The sequence below is a fragment of the Muscardinus avellanarius genome (genome assembly GCF_963383645.1).
Source record: "Muscardinus avellanarius genome assembly, chromosome: 4".
Lineage (NCBI taxonomy): Eukaryota > Metazoa > Chordata > Mammalia > Rodentia > Gliridae > Muscardinus > Muscardinus avellanarius.
In genome coordinates this window covers 20,971,866-20,994,183 of record NC_137789.1, presented here as the reverse complement: position 1 = coordinate 20,994,183, position 22,318 = coordinate 20,971,866, and the positions used below count along the sequence as shown (strand labels likewise).

General features: G+C 40.9%; 1 protein-coding gene across 1 annotated transcript in view; it reads right to left on the bottom strand.

Annotated features, from left to right (window-relative positions):
- Positions 1-22,318, bottom strand: part of SNTB1 (syntrophin beta 1) — a gene marked incomplete at both ends in the record, with an annotated part of 240,338 nt that overhangs the window by 19,833 nt on the left and 198,187 nt on the right. The window contains one exon of the mRNA XM_080693952.1: positions 4,791-4,930. Coding sequence (XP_080550078.1) covers positions 4,791-4,930 — 140 coding nt within the window. The remainder of the gene's footprint in view (positions 1-4,790; positions 4,931-22,318) is intronic.

The window sequence follows — 22,318 nt, the reverse complement described above, 5'->3', positions numbered from 1 at the left end:
AGTTTCTCTTGGTGTACCTGCTTAATGATTAACTTCTCCCTGAGTCCTCATTTCCTTTTCCAGCCCTGAGCAATCTGGACTAAGCAGGACATTTCTTCTGGGTTTTTCCAAGGGCCTGAAGTCTCACTGCTCAATCCGGCTACATGATGAAAAAATCTGAGAGAAAAGTGACTCCTGAGAAGCAATCCTCTCTTCATAAATACTTTGTGCCCATACAGAAATTTTGTTTATTTTTTAATCTATTTTTTATGCCAGGGAATTGGGATTATTGTTTGGATTCAGCAGTCACCGCTTGGATCTTCCTTACACCAACATCTACTCAGATCACATCCATGACTCTTACCACCTCCAAAGACTCCTAATGCTCCCCACACCTCAGATTTCAAAGGGCACAAAAGGATGTAATAGTGGAAAATCTTCCTCTCCATCCCCAGGCCTGTGTAGACCTCCAGTGGTGCAGGTGGACTAGTCACAATGCTCTCAAGCTGTAAGCTATGTGACCTGGAGAAAATTTCCTAACTCATCTGACCGTCAGATGCCAAGTCTATAAGACCAGCACACTCACAGAAGCTTACAGAGTGAGCACAAGGGATGGAGGTGGTAGCCTATGTCAAGTGCTAAGTACTCAGCCAGCAGTTGACCCGTCCTTACTCTCTCCCCAAGGCCAGGCCTGGGGTTCTAACTGGGCCACACAGCACTGCAGGAAGCAGGAGCTCTGTGCAGAATTCGCTCTCTTCCTGGGAAACTCATACCCCTCTCTCCACTCTCATCCCTTGTTCCTCAGGTGGGTTCTCACTCAAGATTCCATTCAAACACAGTTTCCACTGTAAGGGCTCCTCATCCATGCCCCAGGCAGAGTCAGTCATTTTCTGTTGCCTTTGCTCCAAATGGTTTCTTGCATAGCCCAGCTTATCAATGCAATGGATCCAGATCGGGGTGGCAATGATGGGTTCACAAATTTGAACTTTTTTTCACCTATTTTTTGCTTCTCCCAGTTACAACTCCTGGAACATGGCAGAGGAATTATAAATGTTGAGAGAGAATGAATGAATAATGAATGAAAAAGGTGTCTCCACTGGATAGAATATTTAGAAGTTGTGAGGAGAAAGCTGTGTACTAGGATTAATTCTATTTTCTCCTTGCCTGAGAGTTACCTAGAAACACTACCTTATTTTAACTTTTGTTCCTGAAAATTATCTCAGGAGGCATTAGTCCAATATCTCTTATTAGTAACTGAAGTAACGATGACTGTAGTCTAATCTTTCTCTGACTTTAGTCCAATATCTCTTATTAGTCCAATATCTCTTATTAGTAACTGAAGTAAAGATGACTGTAGCCTAATCTTTCTCTGAATTTAGTCCAATATCTCTTATTCGTCCAATATCTCTTATTAGTCCAATATCTCTTATTAGTAACTGAAGTAATGATGACTGTAGTCTAATATTTCTCTGACTTTCAATTATGGGACTATCCCAGAATCTGAATATTAGTGCCCGTGGGAGAGGACTGCAGATGTAGATTGCAGAAAGTGAGCGATTGGGCTGAATTTGATTGGCTCCTAAGGCATGGCCTAGATCTTTGTGTGTATATTTTACGATGTTTGGATGCAGGTTATTGAGGGGTCATTAGTATGTGTATTATACTTCAGAGTCATTCTTCCCCCAAATTTGAAGCTTAGAAGTCTCAACAATTAAATCCTTTTAATTTTACTTTTTATTTTTTAAAGTGATCTAGACATGGCTCCTAGCTTCTGAAAACGTCCTCTATTCACTACCACCTTCAATAATTTCCATCTTCAAATGGCCTTTGTGAGTCTGCATTATCAACCATGGCTGAAAGCAAGACGGACTTCAGGAAGTTTCAATACCATTTACTACTGCCATTCTTACCCTGTGCTAGTTCGAATCCTTCTACTGGGTCTCATTCTCTTCCCAGCACTGGGGCCTTCTTTGGTAACTTAGTCTTTCTAAAATAGGGAACGTATCTATTTATTTATTTATTTACTTATTTATTTATTTTTGCGGGTCTGGGGATGGAACCCAGGGGCATTCGATCTCCGAGCTATATCCCCTGCCTTTTTTTTTTTTATTCTTTATTTTGAAACAGGGTCACTAAGTTGCAGACGACCTCACTAAGTAGCTGAGGCTGTCCGCGAACTGTGATCCCCCTGTCTCAGCCTCCCAAATGCTGGGATTCGCTGCGAACGTATTTTGTTTTGTTCTTTCATTTTTCAGGACAGATGCCCCTCCCTGCCTCAGCCTATGTGTACACTGCTGTGTCTGTTGGACCAAACTCTGGGACCAAACTCTTCCTAAAGTTTGTTCCATACTGTTGAATAATTTATTCAACAGGCATTTGAGGCCCAACATTACCTTTCCCAATACCCATAAGGCTAGCAATATTACCTTAGCATGCTTAGCAGTATAGAAGGAGAGAAAACAGCGCTTTGTCATAAAGCATACACAGAAAAATACCCGACAACAAAATTCAGGGATGGGAGGGGTCCACTACTTGAAGGTAAGACGCAGTTTTGTACTCAGGATGGAGCCCTTCAAAGAAGGAGACAGAATATGGCCCATTAAGACCATATTTCATGCCCTGGTTATTGTGAGTAATGTTGTGATGAACATGAGAGCATAGATGGCTTTTGAGATTCTAATTTTAATTCTTTTGGCTATATATCCATGGTGAGATTGCTGCCAGATCATATGGTAGTTCTATTTTTAATTTCTGGAGAAATCTCCCTACTGTTTTTCAGAGCGGCTGTACCATTTTACATTCCTGTCAATAGTGTACAAGGGTTCCTGTTTCCCACACTTGCCAACACATGTTATCTTTCAACCTTGTATAATATCCATCATTACAAGTATGAGGTGATAGCTCTTGATGGTTTTGACTTGCATTTTCCTAATGATTAGTGATGTTAAGCTTTGATTTTTATATATCTGTTGGCCATTTGTGTATTTTCTTTAGAGAAATGTTGAGTCAGGCTCTTTGCCCATTCTTTTAATCAAGTTTTTTTTTGTTGTTGTTGCTATTGAGATGCAGGGCAACCTTACATATTTAAGATACTTTTTATCAGATATATGGTTTGAAAATCTTTTCTCCTCTTCTGTAGGTTGCCTTTTCATTTAGTTGATTAATTCCTTTCCTATGCATTAGCCTTTTAGCTTGGTATAATCCTATTTACCAACCTTTTCTTTTTTTGTCTGTGCTTTTGGTGTCATAGCCAAGAAAGTAGTGCCAAGGCCAAGAATATTTTCCACTATGTTTTCTTCTAGGATTTTTATGGTCTTGGGTTCTAATCTAAGTCATTCATCTATTTTGAATTGATTTTTGTACATGATTTAACATAAGGGTCCAATTTTATTCTTTTGCATAAGGATATCCAGTTTCCCCAGCACCCTTGCCCTTCTGTGTCTTCTCTCCACCCTTGTAAAAGATCAGTTGACAGTAAATGGGTGGGTTTATTTTTGGGATGTCTATTTTGTTTCCTTGTTCTATATATTTTTATGTCAGAACCTCACTTTTTATTCCTGCAGATGTGATTTGAAATAAGGAAGTATGAGTTCTCCAAATTTCATCAGTAAAGAAATGGGACATTTATATAAAATTGGGTATTGTTAGCTTTCAAGAAGAATGGAGGTTGCAGGGCTGGGAAGAGTGGGAAATGGGAAGGTATTGACCAAAGAGTACAAAGTTTTAATCATGTAAGATGAGTATGTTTTATAAATCTACTCGATAGCATAGCACCTACAATTAACAGAACTACATTATATATTTGAAATTTTGCCAAAGTATTGATCTTATGTCACATATTTACTTTTGTGTTTGTGTGTGTGTGATACCAAGGATTGAACCCAGGGACATTCTACCTCTAAGCCATGCCCCCAGCCCTACTTTTTATTCTTTTGAAACAGGGTCTCACTCTTCACTAAGTACCTGAGGCTGTCCACGAACCTATGATCCTTCTGTCTCAGCACCCCAAGTACTGGAATTAAAAGTATGTGTCACCATGCCCAGCTTTGTTACATATTCTTATCACATAAAGACAAAATAAAAAAGATAGAAGAAGGAACTTCTTGGAGGTGACTAATTTTGGGGGGGTAATGATTGTATATTCTTTGTGGTACTGGTTGTGGTGATGATTTCCCAGGTATATATGTATCTCTAAACTCTAACAATTGCATACATTAACAAGTATGGCATTTTGCATGTCAATCATATCTCAGTAAAATGCTCTTGAATATGCTGTATTTCATATGAATAACTTTGAGCACTGATGGTCCTAAGAAACAAACAGGGTCTGGCAGCCACACTTCCACAGGAAGCCTTATAGAACTGAGGAAGAACTTATTATGAACTGTCTTGTACTGGGCCAGCCTGAGAAAGCAGAGTGGAATGCTGTCACACTCTGACATTCTGGTGCCACTAAGTGAGGGCCCTTGCTCAGTGAAACTACTCAGACCTCAAACACACGTGTCTAGTTCCTCTCCAAGGCAATGGGATGGTGGCCAAGAGAGTGGCTCTCCTTCGGTCGTCTCACAGATGTTACTTCCTTGGTGAAGGATGAGTATTTTGCTCTGTTTCTCTCTCTGTTGCCTCATGTTTAGCCAGAAATGATAATCTGTCTGGCTAAACCTGGGTGGCTCTGTTATCGAGGAGGTTTCAGACCTTGCAGAAACTGTTGGCCATTATAGACTGTTGAAATAACTGCAAGGGGTTAAAAGAGGGCTTAAAAGAGCGTTGAACTGCAACCCCAGCACACCCCATCACAAAGCCATGGCTACCTGGTGGCGAGAAGAGGATACGAGTGAGCCGGGCTGAACCAGGCTTCCTTCCTCCGTGGCGTGCTGTCGTAGAGTAAAAGGTCTTTCTCCGTCAGAACAACCAGGGCTTGTTTCCACTGTTTCTCACTCTCCCCTGGCACCTGCAACAGAAAGCAGAGAACTGTCAAAAAACAGCCAGAGAACAGGGGGGATTGGAAAAGAGAAGCTGGAACTCCCCCAGGCAAAAGACCCAACAGTACACCGAGTGCTGTGCGCATGTATGTTTGTGTCACTTTGAACCTCACTGCGATAGAAAGCTACAGTGCACAAGAGAAAGTATACAGAAATAGGCGTATCTTTGAGTTCTGGCTCACAATCAAAATGAAAAAAGGATGGGTCTGATCATGGTCTCCTTGATTCCTGATCTGAAAAATATCTCTGGGCTCCAGGGCCCTGCACGCAGTTAGGACAGCCAAGAAGCAGCCCAGCTGCTCGCATCTGCCACTGTCTCTCACCTGCCAGTCAGCACTGAATCTTTATTTCATAGTGGGAGGCAAATGCTGGAGGGAATCAGCAGTCCCAGCTTATTCTCTGGTACAGTGCATTTGTTTGTATAATCAAAGCTTCTGAATAAATATCCAGAGGCCCCCAAAAATATACGATGGAGGCAAATGTCTACTCAGATAGGTGTTAGACATCACGGCCTCATCTCCCAGTATTTGCTTTTAGATTATTTCTATGACTTGGGCACCAGCCTGAAATGTCTTTTATGCTGTTGAATATTTGGTTCAATTAAAAAGTCATTGAACTCAAGGCCCAACATGATGCAGCAGGGATGTGAGAGGATTCAAGCATAAATTGACTGTTTGAACCAGATATACTTTAATATTCTTGCCCATCCTGAGAATCTGTATAGCTTAGTTCTTATTTCATGAGCTATCCTTTGACCCAGTGTTGACCTTCCCAAACCACCTAAATATTCTTTCATCTATGAAAATATTCTCCTTCCAGTTTGAATTCTGGGTCCCCCAAATTAATTTTTCAGCAGGGTTTGAAAAAATTCAATGCTGTAATCTTGAAACTTGACACACGGACCGTGTTCCAACACCATCAGCAGGGCCTGAAAGCTTGCTAGAAATTCAGTCTCAGGTCCAACCAGACCTATTGAATCTTCATTGTAACAGGAACTCCAGTCAATTCCTGTGCTCATTAAAGATTAAGAAGCACTGCTCTAGGGAGGTTAAGATTGGCGTTGGCACTGGTAACTAATTCAATGTAGATATCTTTAATGAGCCACAACTCAAAATCTATTCAGAAATTAGACAGTCATCTAAATATATAATACAGCAAATTTCTTTCCTTTCTGTTCTTATCATTACCGTAAGGGCCACAGTGAACTCTGTATGGAGGTGGAAGCATGTGTATGTGGCTTTTTCTTTCTGCTAACAATATACACCATGAACAGCATATTGCCGATGAGTGGAAGAAGTAAAGGAGATAGACCTCAAGGTGTAAGGGCTGGCTTTTGCAAATTGCACATGCAGGCTACCCCAGTCTGGTACCAGTTCTGTTATTATTGCAAAGGTGACTCTGGACAACTTATTTTCTCTGTGTTTCTATTTCCTCTCAGATGAAGATAACATACACAACAGAGGTTAAGAAGGCTGACTAGAGCTAGAATGCCTGGACATAAATCCCTCTTCCACAATTTTCCAGCTGTGAGGTCTTAGGCAAGTCAACCAATTCCTTTGTATCTCAGTTTTTGTATCTGTAAAATGGGAAATGATATTGCCCACTACAAAGGGTTATAATGAAGACTAAAGGAGTTAAACTCTGTAAAAAAGTACAGTGCAAATAAACACCATGTTGTGCCTGTTAAGTACTGCATGCTGCTACAGTGGGGATTAAATAAAACAATGTGTGTAAAATGTTGAGCTAGCGGATGGTAAACCCTCAGTAAAACTCAGGGTGGAAATGGTATGGCAGAACCTCTACTTAAAAATAATATGTGGCCAGGCGTGGTGGTGCACACTTGTAATCCCAGCATTTGGAAGGCCGAGACAGGAGGATCACAGGTTCATGGACATCCTCAGCTACTTAGTGAGGCCCTGTGCAACTCGGTGAGACCCTGTTTCAAAATAAAGAATAAAAAATAGGGCTGAAGTTATAGCTCCTAGGTACAATGCCCCTGGGTTCCATCCTGAGTACCAAATACTACTACTACTACTACTACTACTACTACTACTACTACTACTACATCTGTTAGTCAGCTTTGTGTTGCTGTGACCAAATGCCTGTCAAGAACAACTAAGAGGAAGAGAGGATTCTTTCAGCTCACATGTTCAGAGATTTAACATGGTCAGTTGGCTCCAAAGCAGGGACATCATGGCAACAGGGGGTGGTAGAGAAAATCTATTTGGCTCATGGCAGCCAGGAAGCAGAGAGGTGGGGAGAAGCCAGGGACAGACAGAGCTCCCAAGGCCAGACACCCACCTCCTTCAGCCATGTCCCACCTCCGAATCTTGCTGCAAGGCAAAGCAGGGTGCAACACAGGACCTGCTCGATCCAAACCATACCGACATGTCACAAAAGGCGTCCATTGGAAAAGGCATCAACAAGGTAATGACTTTCCTTGGGAACTTTTTTTTTTTTTTTTTTTGGTGGTACTGGGGTTCCTGGAAGCCCTTCTACCTCCGGGCTACACTCCCAGACCTATTTTATACTTTTTATTTTTGGAAACAGGGTCTCTTAAAGCCAGTGTGGCTGACTTCGAACCTGCTCGATCCTCCTGTCTCCGCCTCCCAAGCGCGGGGATTACAAACGTGCGCCACCACGCTCAGCGAGGGGAAAATTTTTAAGTCAAGCCAAAATTGTTTTTGGTGCCAACAATTTCAAATGTTTTCTTTTCTAAAGCTCTCCCAGGGAGAATCACTGCACAATGATCATATTTATTTATTTATTTATTTATTTATTTATTTATTTATTTATTTATTTATTTATTTATTTTTGGTGGCACTGGGGTTCCTGGAAGCCCTGCTAACTCCGGGCTGTGCTCCCAGACCTATTTTATACTTTTTTAAAATTTATTTTTGGAAACAGGGTCTCTTAAGCCAGCAGGGCTGGCTTCGAATCAGCGCGATCCTCCTGTCTCCGCCTCCCAAGTGCGGGGATTACAAGCGTGCGCCACCATGCCTGGCCATCTTTATTTTTTAAATGCCCACTTTCCTGAAATCCTAAGTTAAAAAAAAATCCCTTTTTTAAAGAAGAAAATTTACCTCTTTGCTGGCTGCCAATCTCTTTGTACTAGAATGTGAATGGCCTCCTGACTTATCCCACTCTTCTGTGCATTTTATGCATACTAAAAAATTAGCTTTATCGTATTGCTTATGTCAGAAGACTTTTTTCTCCAACAGAAGAAGAATATCTTCAAGAGATAAAACTGGATTGTTCAAGAAGGTAATGTTCCGGACCTTGTAAGATGACTAAGCTATACTCTCAAGGCAAAATACTTGGCCTATACTCCTAAGGCAAAAAGTATTTGGGGTGGGGGGGTTGAAATAAATTTTTTCCAGCTTCTACATTAAACCTAGTAAATTACTTTCCCAGCTCATTAAACAGGACTGGAGAAGCTACAAATGACCCTCCCGAAGTGGCTCTTACTTACCTAGTCAGATCTGATCCATTAACTTTGACCAGAATCAGCCATTTAAACATGGGCCTGCCCAAAACCCATTCTTCAGAAACAATATTAAGTATAGAAAATCAACCTCAGGAATAAATACCAAAAGTAAGATGGTGGAATCACAAACTCACCAACACGTTAAGTGGTATGTGCTCTTTCAAATAATTCCAAAGCCATAAACCATTTTGCAGTTTATTAAAGAGCCCTGCATGGATGTGTTAAAACCTGCTGTGAGAATACTCAGAGCAGACAATCTCCATCATTCTTGTGTGCATAGCGCAATTTTAATGCTATGTACATGACGGAGGGTAGCAGGCTGCCCAGGAGAACAATTGACTTTGCAAGGGAAAAAAAAAATCATGGTGAAGAGCAATGATTTAAAATCATACCCTGCGCTATATGAGCCTCAGATGTGAGGCTTTGCGGCTCCCTTTTTTTTTTTTTTTTTTTTTTTGGCCAGACACAAGTATTAGTGCTATCGTTTTAGTGGCGATTTTCATTATGAGTGCAGTCATCTTAGAACCCCTGAATATTTCAGAATTAATGTAACCATTCTGAGGATGTATTTGCATTTTATTAAAATGGGATGCCTAAAACAGGTGTAAAGACATCCACTTCATCTCAGCTTGCCATGGAGAACAAAGAGCCAGGGGCACCATCTAGTCCCCAAGGGCCTGTCCCTAGTTCTGTACTTTCTCCAACCATGCGCCACTGCCTCCTCCGGGGAGTCCCTTCATATTATGAACTCATCAAATGTATTAATCCATTTAATGACGAGGTGAGAGCCCCCACCTCCCCCACATGCCAGTCACCTCCCCAGTGTCTCAGCTCTGGATATGGCCACACCGGGGACCAAGCCTTCAACACATGAGCTTTTGAGGAACGTTCTACATCTAAACTGTAACAGTGCTCGGATTCATGTCTTCAGAGGATGAGAGGACAGGTTTACATAAAGACATGAAGATGGTAAGAGGAAGTGGGCAAAAGTACTGGTGAGAATTGTGGAAATAGATACTTGGAGTCCTTCATTCAGGCAGGTGTCACAAGTCGTGTAGCTCAGTGGCTTTAAATTCGATGAACTCTTTAAATTCGATGAATCCTCTCTTCTGATTAAATCACAAGTCATAGAGTATTATGTAAAACCATGGAGAGTCAGCATAGGGCCGCATCTTGTCACCTCAGTGACTTTATGTCTCTGCTACCCCTGTCTGTGTATCTGAAGGGGGTTGCTTGTAATCCTTAGAACACAGCCGGGAAAATACTGATCTCCTCTCCTGTAAAACATCTAGAATATGCAGGTCCCTTCCAAAGGGACGGTTTTAACGAAGCCTCTCAGTGCCATTTTTGCAGTTATTTTTATTTTTAAAGATGATATTGTCAACCCTAAAACAGATTTGTGAGGATTAAAGGATGTAGTAAAGGGCTTAGAAAAGTGCCTTGCACAGAGTAAGCAAGTAGGCTTTAAAAATATATTAGCTAGAGCTGGGCTTGCTGGCGCATGCTTGTAATCCCAGCATTTGGGAGGCTGAGACAGGAGAATGGTGGTTCACGGACAGCCTCAGCTCCTTAGTGAGTCCTGCAAATCAGTGAGACCCTGTTTCAAAATAAAGAATAAAACATAGGGTTGGGGGTGTAGCTCGAAGGTAAAATGCCCCTGGGTTCAATCCCTGGTACTGCAAAATCAATCAATCTATCTATCTATCTATCTATCTATCTATCTGGGTATGGTGGTATACGCTTGTAATCCCAGTACTTGGGAGGCTGAGTCAGGAGGATTGCAGGTTCAAAGCCAGCCTTATCAACTTTGTGAGGCTCTCAGCTACCTAGTGAAAGCCCATTTCCAAATCAGAAATAAAATTGGGCTACAGGTGTAACTTTGAGATAGAATGCCTTTGGGTTCAATCCCCAGAACCATTAAATAAAAAATAAAAATATTAGCTATATTTACTATTACAGTAAGAAATGATAGCAAATAAAAGGTGTGAGTGAATCTGGATGTGGTGGCACACTCTTGTACTCCTAGTACTTGAGAGGCCAAGACAGGAGGATCACAAATTCGAGGCCGGCCTCAGCAACATAGTAAGTTTCTGAGCAACTTGGTTAGACCTTGTTTCAAAATAAAAAATAAATAAATAGGGCAGGACTGTATAGTTCAGAGGTAGAATGCCCCTGGGTTCAGTCCCCTGTAACACAACACACACACACATCAAAGATCTGAAAAAACTTGAGCCAGGATGATTCACTTTTGCTAGGTCTAACTTTTTCATCTGACAAGTGAAGGTTTAGAACTAAGTTATTGATAAAAGCCCCTCCAACTTCAAACTTGAATATAGTTACATTTAAACCTCTTTACTACTAGACTCAGACAGCTTTAGCTATGAGCACTCTTCCTTTACAAGTTGTGTTTCATTTGGTAGATGCTGCAAAAACAAAAAGTGAGTGGGTGTCTCTTTCTCTCTTCATGCCAACTCATTTTTCTTTCCTTCTCCTTGAGCAGATGTAGCAGAAGGAGCTCACGGAGCCAGGCGAGGTGGCACACGCTCATAAGCCCAATATTTGGGAGGCTGAGACAGGAGGATGGCAGGTTCAAGGCCAGCCGCAGCTACTTAGGAGGCCCTTTGCAACTCAGTGAGACCCTGTTTCAAAATCAAGAATAAAAAATAGGGCTGGGGGTGTAGCTCAGAGGTAGAATGCCCCTGGGTTTCATCCCTAGTAGTGCAGAAAGAAGGAGCTCATGCTTCTTGGTGCCAAAAAGCACTGATTTTAAAATCTGGTTCTACCACTTCCCAGCTAAGAGATGTGAACAGATGCCTGAACTGCTGTACGCACTTGCTCTCCGATAAAAACCTCCTACACACATATTATGGGATACATAGATATACAGCATAGAAAGTATACTTCCCATGCCGGGTATGGTAGTGCACTCTTGTAATCCCAGTGCTTGGGAGGCTGAGACAGGAAGATCGCACAGGTTCGAAGCCAGCCTCAGCTACTTAGTGAGGCTCTCAGCAACTTTGTGAGACCCTGTTTCCAAATAAAATAGAAAATAGGTCTGGGAGTATAGCCCGGAGGTAGAAAGCCCCTGGGTTCCAACCCCAGTACCAAATAAATAAATAAATAAATAAATAAATAAAATAAAAAGGAAAATATACTTCCCACACAACAGAGTCTGGAAATGGCAAACTACTCCCATGGCTCACCTCGAGCACACTATTTTCCAGCCATTCAGGAAGAAAGGTCTAGATGTAGGGAGTGTGACCAATAGCGAGGAAGCTGACAAAAGGTCAATCACAACTTTTGTGCTGGAGAGCAGGGTTTTCTTGACAACTTTTCAATTTGTTTGTTTTACCTCAGGTTATTTAGAACAAAGGACAAGATAGCAGTGTAATAATAATTAGCGTTTATCAACTTCCAAATGCTGTACAAACACTAGATAATTAATTCATGTGCCAACTCTCAGAGAAGCAGATAAAGATCATCTCCACATAAGCAAAAGAGGAGCTGTAGCTCTTCAAAGCAGCCACAGGATCTCTGGAAAGTGCCAACCAAGGCCACTCAGACCCCCGGCTCCCTTCTAGTTTCACCAAGCAATTCCCAGGACTCATCAGTCAGGAGACAGGCCGACTTTTACAGCTGAATGTAAAGGAGATTGAGAAGGGAAAAAGGTAAAATAACACTGCTTAAACAAGACGCAAAGACAAAGGCGGAAAGGGAAGGGCAGTAGAGAAAGAAGGTTGAAAGTAGTACTCTACGGGAGCCTCAGTTTCCGGGGCCTACTTCCTGCCTTCACAGGATCCCAATTTGGCACCGGGATCACCCCCTGAGTTCAAGGATAGATTTAATAGAATTAAGTGGTCTGCTGCATTTGATGGCTATTAAGACCATGATGTAAATTGTTCAAAAAAGCATGGTAAAGCATATGAGGTTGAAAAACATGGTCTGATTACAGGCCACTCAAGAAGGTAACATTTTGGCTGCCAGCTCTCTCAGAAACCAATCGCTGCAATCCCAGACGACTTTGGGGCTGGCTCCCTCTGCCAACTTCTGAAAGTGGTTCTGAATTTACATAATCCAATAAAGCCCCAAATGCAGGGTTTATAATTTAAATGCTGACTAGAGCCAACATACAAGTTGGCATGAGACACTGGTGCTAGGGCTATAGAAAAATCAACCCGGGTGTTGGTGGGGCCCTACTCCCCTTGAAGGCTTATAGGGAGAACCCTATTTTGACGCTTTCTAGTGTAAGAAGAAAAACTTCAAATTGGTGACCTCAGCTCTCATCTTAAGAAGCTAGAAAGAGAAAAGCAAATTAAACCAAAATTAGCAGATAATAGGAAAAATTCAGTTCAGAAATTAATAAAAAGGAAACACATAAAAATCAATGAAACAAACATTTATTTCTTTGAAATCAATAAAGTCAATAAACTAGCCAGACTGATCATGAAAATCTGAGAGAAGACACAAATTATAAATATCAGAAATAAGAGAGGAAGCATCACTGCATAGTCTCAGGATATTAAACAGATATATGTTAAGGATAGGTGTGAATTATTTCATGCCAATTAATTGGACAAGTGAAATGAAACTGATAAATTCCTTGAATAATACAAATTATTAAAGCTTATTCAAGAAGGAATATTGGAATACTATTATCTCTATTAAAGAAGCTGGATTTGTGTTTTAAATGTCCCTCTATTCCTTCCCCAAAAATGTTCAAGGCAATTACACTCAGAAATTCTACCAAATATTTAAGGAAGTAATAACATCAATTCTATATAACTCAGAAAAATTAAAGTACAGGAAATACTTGTAACTTATTCAAGAGGCCAGCCTTATACTAATATTAAAAGAAGACAAAGCTAATAAAAGAATATGTAACTACAAACCAATGTACCTCATGAACATAGATTTAAAACTTCTAAATAAAATTTGAAAAAACTGAGTTTAAAATTCTATTAAAAGGCTGAGTATGGTAGTACCACTTGTAATCTCAGTACTGGGGAGGCTGAGACAGGAGGATTATGGGTTTGTGGGTAGCCTCAGCCATTTAGTGAGTTTGCAGCTTAGTGAGACCCTGTTTCAAAATAAAGAATAAAAAAAAATCAGGCTGGGGTATAGCTCAGAGGTAGAATGCCCCTGGGTTCAAACCTCAGCAAAACACACACACACACACACACACACACACACACACACACACATACACACACACACACACACACACCTCTATTAAAAGCACAATTCATTATAACTAAGTAGAGGTTATTTTTTTAATGTAGGGTTGGTTTAACATTTAAAAGTCAATGTAATTCTTTATATTAACAAAGTAAACAAATACTTAAAATCCTGATTAAAAACTTTCAGAAGAGAATAGACTGGAACTTCCAACAATAGTAAGCAGTATCCAGGAAAACCCTACAGGTGACATCATATTTTCTTGTAAAAATCTGAATGCTTTACTGTAAAATGTAGAACAAAACAAGGATTCTCATTCTCCACTCTTCAACTTAAAGTTGTTTTTGAAGTTCTGGCCATTGCAATAAAATGCACGGGCCAGAGTAGAGAGAACAGAACAGAATTCATATATAACAGGTAAATAAATTTGAGCAAATGGGAATAATAAATTTAGTGGAGAAAAGTTAGTTTTTTTAATTTTTATTGGTGCACTGTATTCATACATCATAGTGGGATACAAAGAAAACTTTTGTAGACATACATGCACACATCGCCAGTCAACCCCTACCCGATCCCCACCCTAATCCCTCCCCATCCCTCCTTCCCATGCTTGGCTTAGTGGTTGACATCTAGTATTATAGCAATTTATCCAAAATTACAAATGATAATCTCACATAACAGTTTCATTTGTCTGATACATCTTGTTGCAGGACATGGTGGCCACATACTGGTAATCTCAGTACTTGGGAGGCTGAGATAGGAGGATCGCAGTTTCAGGGCCAGTCTCAACTATCTAGTGAGGCCTTCTGCAATTTAGCCAGACCGTTTCAAAATAAAAAATAAAAAATAGGGCTAGGGTGTAGCTCAGAGGTAGAATGCTCCTGGGTTCAATCCCCAGTATGGCAAAACAAGACAAAAAAATCTTGCTGAAAACCTTAGATATGCATATGAAAAAAATTTAACTTCCATCTGTATCTTGTAGCATACACAAAGATTAACTCAAATAGGGCATCTATATGGCCGGGCGTGGTGGCGCACACTTGTAATCACAGCATTTGGGAGGCTGAGACTGGAGGATCGCAGTTTGCGGACAGCCTCAGCTACCTGGTGAGCCCTCTGCAAGTCAGTGAGACCTGGTTTAAAAAAAAAAAAGAATAAAAAATAGGGCAGGGGGTGGAGCTAGGTCGAATACCTCTGGGCTTCATCCCCAAATCCACACACACGCGGGATCATATACTCAACTGGAAAGTATAAAACGGTGACTTTCTTAAGAAAATGAGAGAAAAATCCCTGTGACTTTGAGGTTAAAGTACAACATTAAAATCATCAAACAAACATAATCCTTCAAAACATCAAAAGTAGAATCCATAAATGGAAGAACTGATACACTGGATTTCATCAAAATGAAATGTTCTTTGAAAGCTATTAGGAGAATGAAGAAACAAACTACCAACTGGGAGAAAAGCAGAAATCGGATAAAGATGTATAACCAGAATACCTAACATACGCTCAAAACTCAATGATAAGAAATAACTGAAGAGCAATGGGCAAAAGTTTTATAAAAATAGCTCACCAAAGAAGATATACATAGGGAGTCACTAAGCACATCAAAAGATGTGCAACGTCTTTTAGTCATTAGGGAAAGGCAATTTAAACCACGTAAGATTTTACTACTCCCGTATCAGCCCTTATTGGAATGGCTGAAAAGAAAATGACTGACCATACCAAGTGCTGATGCGAATGCAGAGCTGCTGAAACTCTCCTGCACTGTGGGCTGAAACGAATAGAGTTACAAGCACTTTGGAAAGCAGTGTAGCAGCTTCTTAAAAACATAAATGTACAATTATTCATACAGTCACCTCACTCAGGTATCAACCCAAGCCCAATGGAAATAAAGGGCCATATAAACACTTCCATAGGAATAGTCTTCAAAGCTCTGCTTTTTTTTTTGTGGTATTGGGGTTCCTGGAAACCCTTCTACCTCTGGGTTACACTCCCAGACCTATTTTTATGCTTTTTTAAAATTTGGAAACAGGGTCTCTTAAGCCAATGCGCTGGCTATGAACCTACACGATCCTCCTGTCTCCACCTCCCAGGCGCGGGGATTGCAAATGTGATTTAATACCCATAACCTGAAAAACCCCAAATGTCCCTCAATAGGTGAATGCAAAAGCAAACTCTATATACCCATATGGTGGAAAAATAAAAAGAATGAAGAATTTTTAGAAATTTTTAGAAAAAATAAAAGAATGAAGAATTGGTACATGCAAGAACATGGATGAAATCATATTGTTTGTCAGAGTGAAAGTTGCCAGACCAACAACTTACATACTGGATAATTTCATTTAGATAAAATTCTAAAAAATGTAAATTGACCTTTGGTGACAGAAAGCAGGACAGTAGTTTCCTGGGAGATTAAGCAAATTAGATATTGCTCTTTGGGAAAAAAGCAGTTTCCAAAACAGTAATATATAATGATAAGCCTTTTTATTTATTTTTTTTGGGGGGAAACATACACATGGGGGAATTATCTGTGCAAGATGGAATTTGGGGTAATTTTTGTTTCATTATTTTGATAAAATAAACCCGCAACAAAAATTGCTTATTTAATTTTTAAAATGCAATAATAACAACATTGTAAAGAAACATAGCTTTGCTCAAGATAAGTAAGGAGGAAGGTCAAGACATGAGACGGGCCTGGTGTCTCACTGATTCAAGGCAGAAGGTCTCAGGACCATTCAGATTCCTGGGATCTAGAACATCCTGTCCTCAGAACTTCCTAGTGAGGGGTGGGGACAGGAAATTATTCATAAGAAAGAGGCCAAAACTCACTAAATTTTCAGTCAAATTTTTTTCCCTCTGAACACTTGCAGACCTGGAGTTGATTTTTTTTTTTTTTTTGCCAGTTATCTTATTTACTGAGTATGAAAAAGGTCAGATGCTAATGTCTTGTAACAGAGGCCTTTGATGGCTCTATTAAAAGGAATGTCTTGTTATCCTAGATTTCATAATGAAGCCAATCTTAGGGCAGAACACACGTACACAGTGAAATAAGCGCACATCCCATTTTCAAATCTCCCCTCACTATAGAGTGTTACAGGAAGGCAAGGCAGGAGGCCCATGAAGTTCTGTTCCCTGTCACTGCACAGGGCACTTCAACACCCTGAACCCAGCCTTGCCATCCTTTATCCTCATTTGCTTAACACTAATGAGGCAGTGCTTCAAAATGGCAACATTCTAAAACACACTGTAGCAAAGGATTCCAACCTCTCTTCTTGCTTTGAAAAGGGTGTTGGAAATGCCCCGGGAGCTGTGTGCATGTGTGTTTTTATTGCACTGAACCTCACTGTGAGTTGTATAATTGCCACGCATCAATAAAACAATAAATAAGTAAAAAGGATGTTAGACCCTGTTATGGTTAGAGAGTAGCCCTTGAAGAGCTCATAAATTGGTGTTTGGCGTTGACATAATCCAGTCTTGAGGATTGTAATCCCAGTAGTGGATAAAGCCATTGTAATGGTTTTACATAGGTGGTACCTGGTAGGCAGGAAAGATGTGGATGGAATTGGGTCCCTGGAGACGCAGCCTTGGAGATTATATTTGGTCTTTCCTACCTCTTTTCTCTCTCTCTTGCTTCCAATCTCTATGGTATGAGGAGCACAGCCCATGTTCTCTCTCTTTCTCCACTTCACACTACCATTCCCTGAGATTCATGGTCCCTATCTTCACATGAACTGAATCTGAAACTGTAAGAAAATAAATCTTCTTGCCTCTAAATTTTGTGGTCAGTTTTTCAGATTATAGCTGTAAGAATACTGACCAGAACAGACTCTATTTGGGTTACTCTCTCTGTTTTTCTGTGAGTTCAGAATAAGCATAATCAAGTTGGACTAGTAAATTGGGAGAGCCAGACCCATCAGCCCAAGGCTGTGCCTTGCTAAGTTTAGGGTGATCATCCAGTCTGTCCGCCTTCTCTGCCTTTTGAAAATCAGAAGGGTAGCTTTGCTGGAGCTCTTACTATCGGGAGGAAGGATGCCCTCATCTTCAACCTCTTTCTGCCTTCTTGTCTACCTTAATCTAATTAATTTCCCCTCCAAGGAAATAGGTGCATTAATCTGATTGCTCAGATTTAGGAACTGTCACTATGCCTCTGTTATACTGAACCGTGGTCACTTCCTATCACTTCAGTCCCTGTAGTGGCATGGTGATAACATGTACACCAGGCTGATCCTAGGGGCAGGGGGGCTATTAAATCACCTCGTAGATGCAGCCACCCTAGAGAGTAAACAGGAGAGGGTGCAAAACTTGGGCCAAGTTATATATGATCTAGTATTTATTGAGATTTGGCATTCCCATATCTTGGGCACCTGCAAAAGTATTAATGCATTTTTTTCTCTTTGTTTTCTCATTAGTGTTATCGTTTCCTTTGGCTCCAGATTGGGAACCACACGTAAGGGAAAGGGTGAATGGTTACATTCACCAAATCCTACTCTGAGCTCCCACCTTGGCATTCTGCCATGAGTTTAGACCTCCCACCGAGTTCTGACATGCATCCACTCTGCCAGCCACACTTTGAGTGGCTTTGTATGAGTTCACACTGGTGACATTAGCCTTAACCACTGGGTGCTTGTTCTCTCCTTTCCTTCCCTCCAGAGAAGCCCCAAGTCAGTGGCCACCGAAGGTCTCGCCTCCCAGACCTAGCTTTCTGCATGTAGACCTGCCTGTTCCCGACGGTCTCCTTTCTCATTACTGAGTTGTAACCTCTAGAAATCTACCCCGGCCACAATTCCATTTATACTCAACTATCACATAATTTTTCACCCACTTGTATCCAGTGGAGACATCCTATGTCTCTGGCTTCCTTTGCACCAGCTGTTTGAAATGAAAACTTGGGGTTTATGCGAAAAGGATTCTTTTCTAGTATTCTCTTAAACCTAACTTGTAAACACTCCCTCTCAACCTTGTTTACTTATTTGCTCAGCTCATCCAATTCCGAGGAAAATCCCAAAGTACACTTTAATTCCATGCCATGCCTGAATCATGTGATATTATAATGGAGTAAGGTCAGAATTTCTTGGAATTTGTCAAATATTTGGGTCTACTAACCGCAGTAGTAAACGAGAAAGGTCATTTGGGAGAAAAAAGGTTTAGAGAGAACCCAAAATATTCAATTGATTCACTTAAACCTGGAGACTTAAAAATTTACACAGCAGGAAAAGAATTCTGTTTATTAGGTAGAGCATAAAGCTGGGGAAGGAGACATGTGAGACAGTCTACTTTGTCATGAGCACTGTTAGGGATTAAACTGTGTCCCTCAAAATTTTTAAGTTGAAGTCCTAGCCCTAGCATTTCAGACTCATTTGGAAATAGGGTCATTGTAGATATAGTTCATTAAGTTAGGATAATTTAGAAGATGTGTTTATAAAGGGGAAATGTGGACACAGACCTAGACGTAGAAGACAGGGTGATACAAGAAATGCCAGGAACAGCCAGCGAGCAGCGGTGACCAAAAGTTAGTGGAGAGACCCAGAGGGTATCCTTCCTCATAGCTGGTAGAGGGAATCAACAGAGGTGCCACCTTGACCTTGAACTTCTAGCCTTCCATATTGCAAGACAGTAAGTTTCTATAAAGTCCCCCAGTTTGTGCTATGATGATATGCAGGCAGCCTCAGCAAGAAAGCACAGGTGCTGTGTTATTTCAACCTCTCATAATTCCTTGAGGAATTATTATATTATACCTGGGTTCCCAGGTAGCTAGTGAAATATTGTTTCTGGCTTTGTCTGTGAGGCTGTTTCTGGAAAAGAGTAGCTTTTTCATATGTCTGAAAAGAAGATGTATGCAAAGCTCACTGCAATTATCCAGTCCATTCAGGACCCAGATATAAGAAAAAAGTGGGGGGAAGGTAATTCTTTCTCTTTCTCTCTCTTTTCTCTCTCCTGTGTGTGTACATGCACATACACATGCTCATGCTAGGAACTGAACCCAGGATTTCACATGCTAAGCACGCTGCTCTACCATAGAACTACTTCGTCCAGCCCATTTCTCCCAGTTCTTGAGCTGGGACACCCTTCTTCTCCTGCCCTTGGACACTAAGCTCCTGCTCCCCAGTCCTTGAGCATCTGGGTTTTATAGCAGTGCTCCACACAGTGCTCTGTGGGTCTCAGGCCTTCTGATGGGTACTACACCACACCCTGGCTTTCCTGGTGCTCCAGGCTCACAGATCATGGCTGATGGGACTTTTTGGCCTCCCTACTTGAGTGAGCCAATCCTCACAATAAAACTCCTCTTATGTCATTATATGTCCTTTTGGTTCTGTTTCTCTGGATAACACAGACTAATAACAGCCACACAGGCATTCTCAGATTTAACACGCAGGGTGGCTGCGAATCCCTAGCGTTCGTTAAGGCCCAACATCCCACTGAAGTGTTAGTGAGGCCTGCGGTACAAGAGTGGCCTACTGGCTATTCCATAAGACTGGTTATGAGTGGCCGGCAGCGCGTGCGCATGCGTGCGTGCGTGCGTGCGTGTTAACGCATAGCAACATATCCAGTGACTCTATTGAAGGAATACCAACTTTGTCTTGAAATGAAACCTGGATACCAACACAGGCAACAACAAATCAAAGCATGATTTCTATGGGTGGTGCAAGTGAAGAGATAGGAAAAGATATTTTAGTCATCTTATAAAACAGAAAATTTACAGGGAGAAATTTTATGCTATGGCTTTAAGAGTAAAGGGTCTCTTAAAGTTCTCAAGCCAAGCTCTCAGAGGAGACAGAGTTCCTCATAACAATCCCTGTCCCTAACATGCTAGCCATTCATTACTCCTGAGCTAACTCCTTCTATCTTCTGAAAGTGTAGCCTTTGGGAATTCTCGCCTTGAGTGGGATGTCTGTCCTCTCCACTCATTCTGGCTGAAAGCTGAACTGAAGTCACACCTAGTCAACTGTTTCAGCACCCCAGTAAACATGAAAACTGGAAGTGGCATTGCTGGAAGAGCTTAGAAGCCTGGCATGGCGTGCTTTATTGCATACAGTCTTCATCTACCTACGACTCCAATTCCCTTTACCCTTTACCAGGTGTGAACTGTCCAGACTCCGCTTCCAGAAATGGATGAAAGGCTGCCTCTAATCTGTGACATGCACGGATAATTAAATTAGACTCCTCTAGGTCTGGTGGGGAAAGCTATTTTATACTTTCATTAACTCCAAAGGGCCATTTCAATTACAGTCCCTATTTGGTAAACAAGTTATCTTTGACTTACAGCCTTTACTTCCTTAACACCCAGGAAACATGCCCTTTAAAGGGATGCTGATATGCAGCAGAAATTTTTTTAAAGAGCTATCTTTTGAAAGACAGATGACATTATCAGAAAATCCAAAAAGAACAAACAATTTGGAACAAAAAAGTTTATGCCTCAGTACCCTCTGTTTTGTTTCCAGAGGATAAAAGACCGGGTATGTTTGTAGGCTTCTTTGTCTACTTCCTTATTTTATTTATTCTTTGAATGAGAAAGCCTACAGATCTTTGAAGGAAGAAAATGTTAAACTGTAAGATTGCCCAGTCTCAACACTGCGCCAGCTTTTCCTAAAGCTGTCTCTATGGTTATTCAGTACTTGCTTTTAGTTGAATATATCGATGCTCTTCGACCAAAAAAAAAAAAAAAATCATCTAAACAAAAAGAAAAAAACAACAACAACAACAACAACAAACCAAAAAAACAAAAACCTAAACAAAAAGAGGCAATAACTGATTTGGAGGAGTCTCAAACCGTATGCCAAAGGACTGAATAACAATCACATTCCTTGGTCCAGTGCTCCTTCCTTCCCTTGAACTCCCTCACAATGCGTGCCCCCATCAAGGAATAGTCATTGTGCCCCCTGACCTCCTGGCTGCAATGAGGCAGCCCAATGTGAGGAACATAACATTCTCAGCCACATCTAGTGTGCAGCTCAGCTCAGTCGCTTCCACTATGATTAATCTTCAACAAATCTTCTCCATGCTTTAGTTTCATCATATATAAACAGAGGTTAAGCGAACTCTTTCTCATACAGAGATACTAGGAGGATGAAATCATATAATGTGTATATTTGATGCTGTATCTGAAATGTCTATAGCAGTGCCTGTCACCGAGCAAGTTGTCAAAGATCAGTGTTCCTCCAAATTTTGCCGGTAAATTGCCTGTGTTAGAATCAGTTGGACTGCTGGTTACAAATTAGGACATCTGCTTCTCTTAGGATGGAGTTATTCAAAAGGGTTTGGGCGTACACTGCAGTTATATTATAGCAAGGGCCCTGGGAAAGTCTTATGCATTGTATTGTTTGAGAATATCTATGTCAATTACAATTATCATCATAAAAAGGAATAAAGTGTTTCTTGGCTATGAGTAATGTCCAAAGACCCACCTTTTTGGATTCCTTGCTTCAGTATCGAGACTTATTAAAAATAAATTTCTAAGCAGGTGTGGTGGTACACATCTGTAACCCCAGTACTTGGGAGGCTCAGACAGGGGGATCAACAACTCAGCCAAACCTTTGTTTCTAAACAATAACAACAACAAAATATTTAAAAGGTCTGGGGGTGTAGCTCAGAGGGAGAATGTCCCTGAGTTGAATCCTCAGTATGATAAAAAAATAGATTTATGAATTCCAGAGTTACTGCATTCTGATATTTGGATTAAAACTACACATCTCTA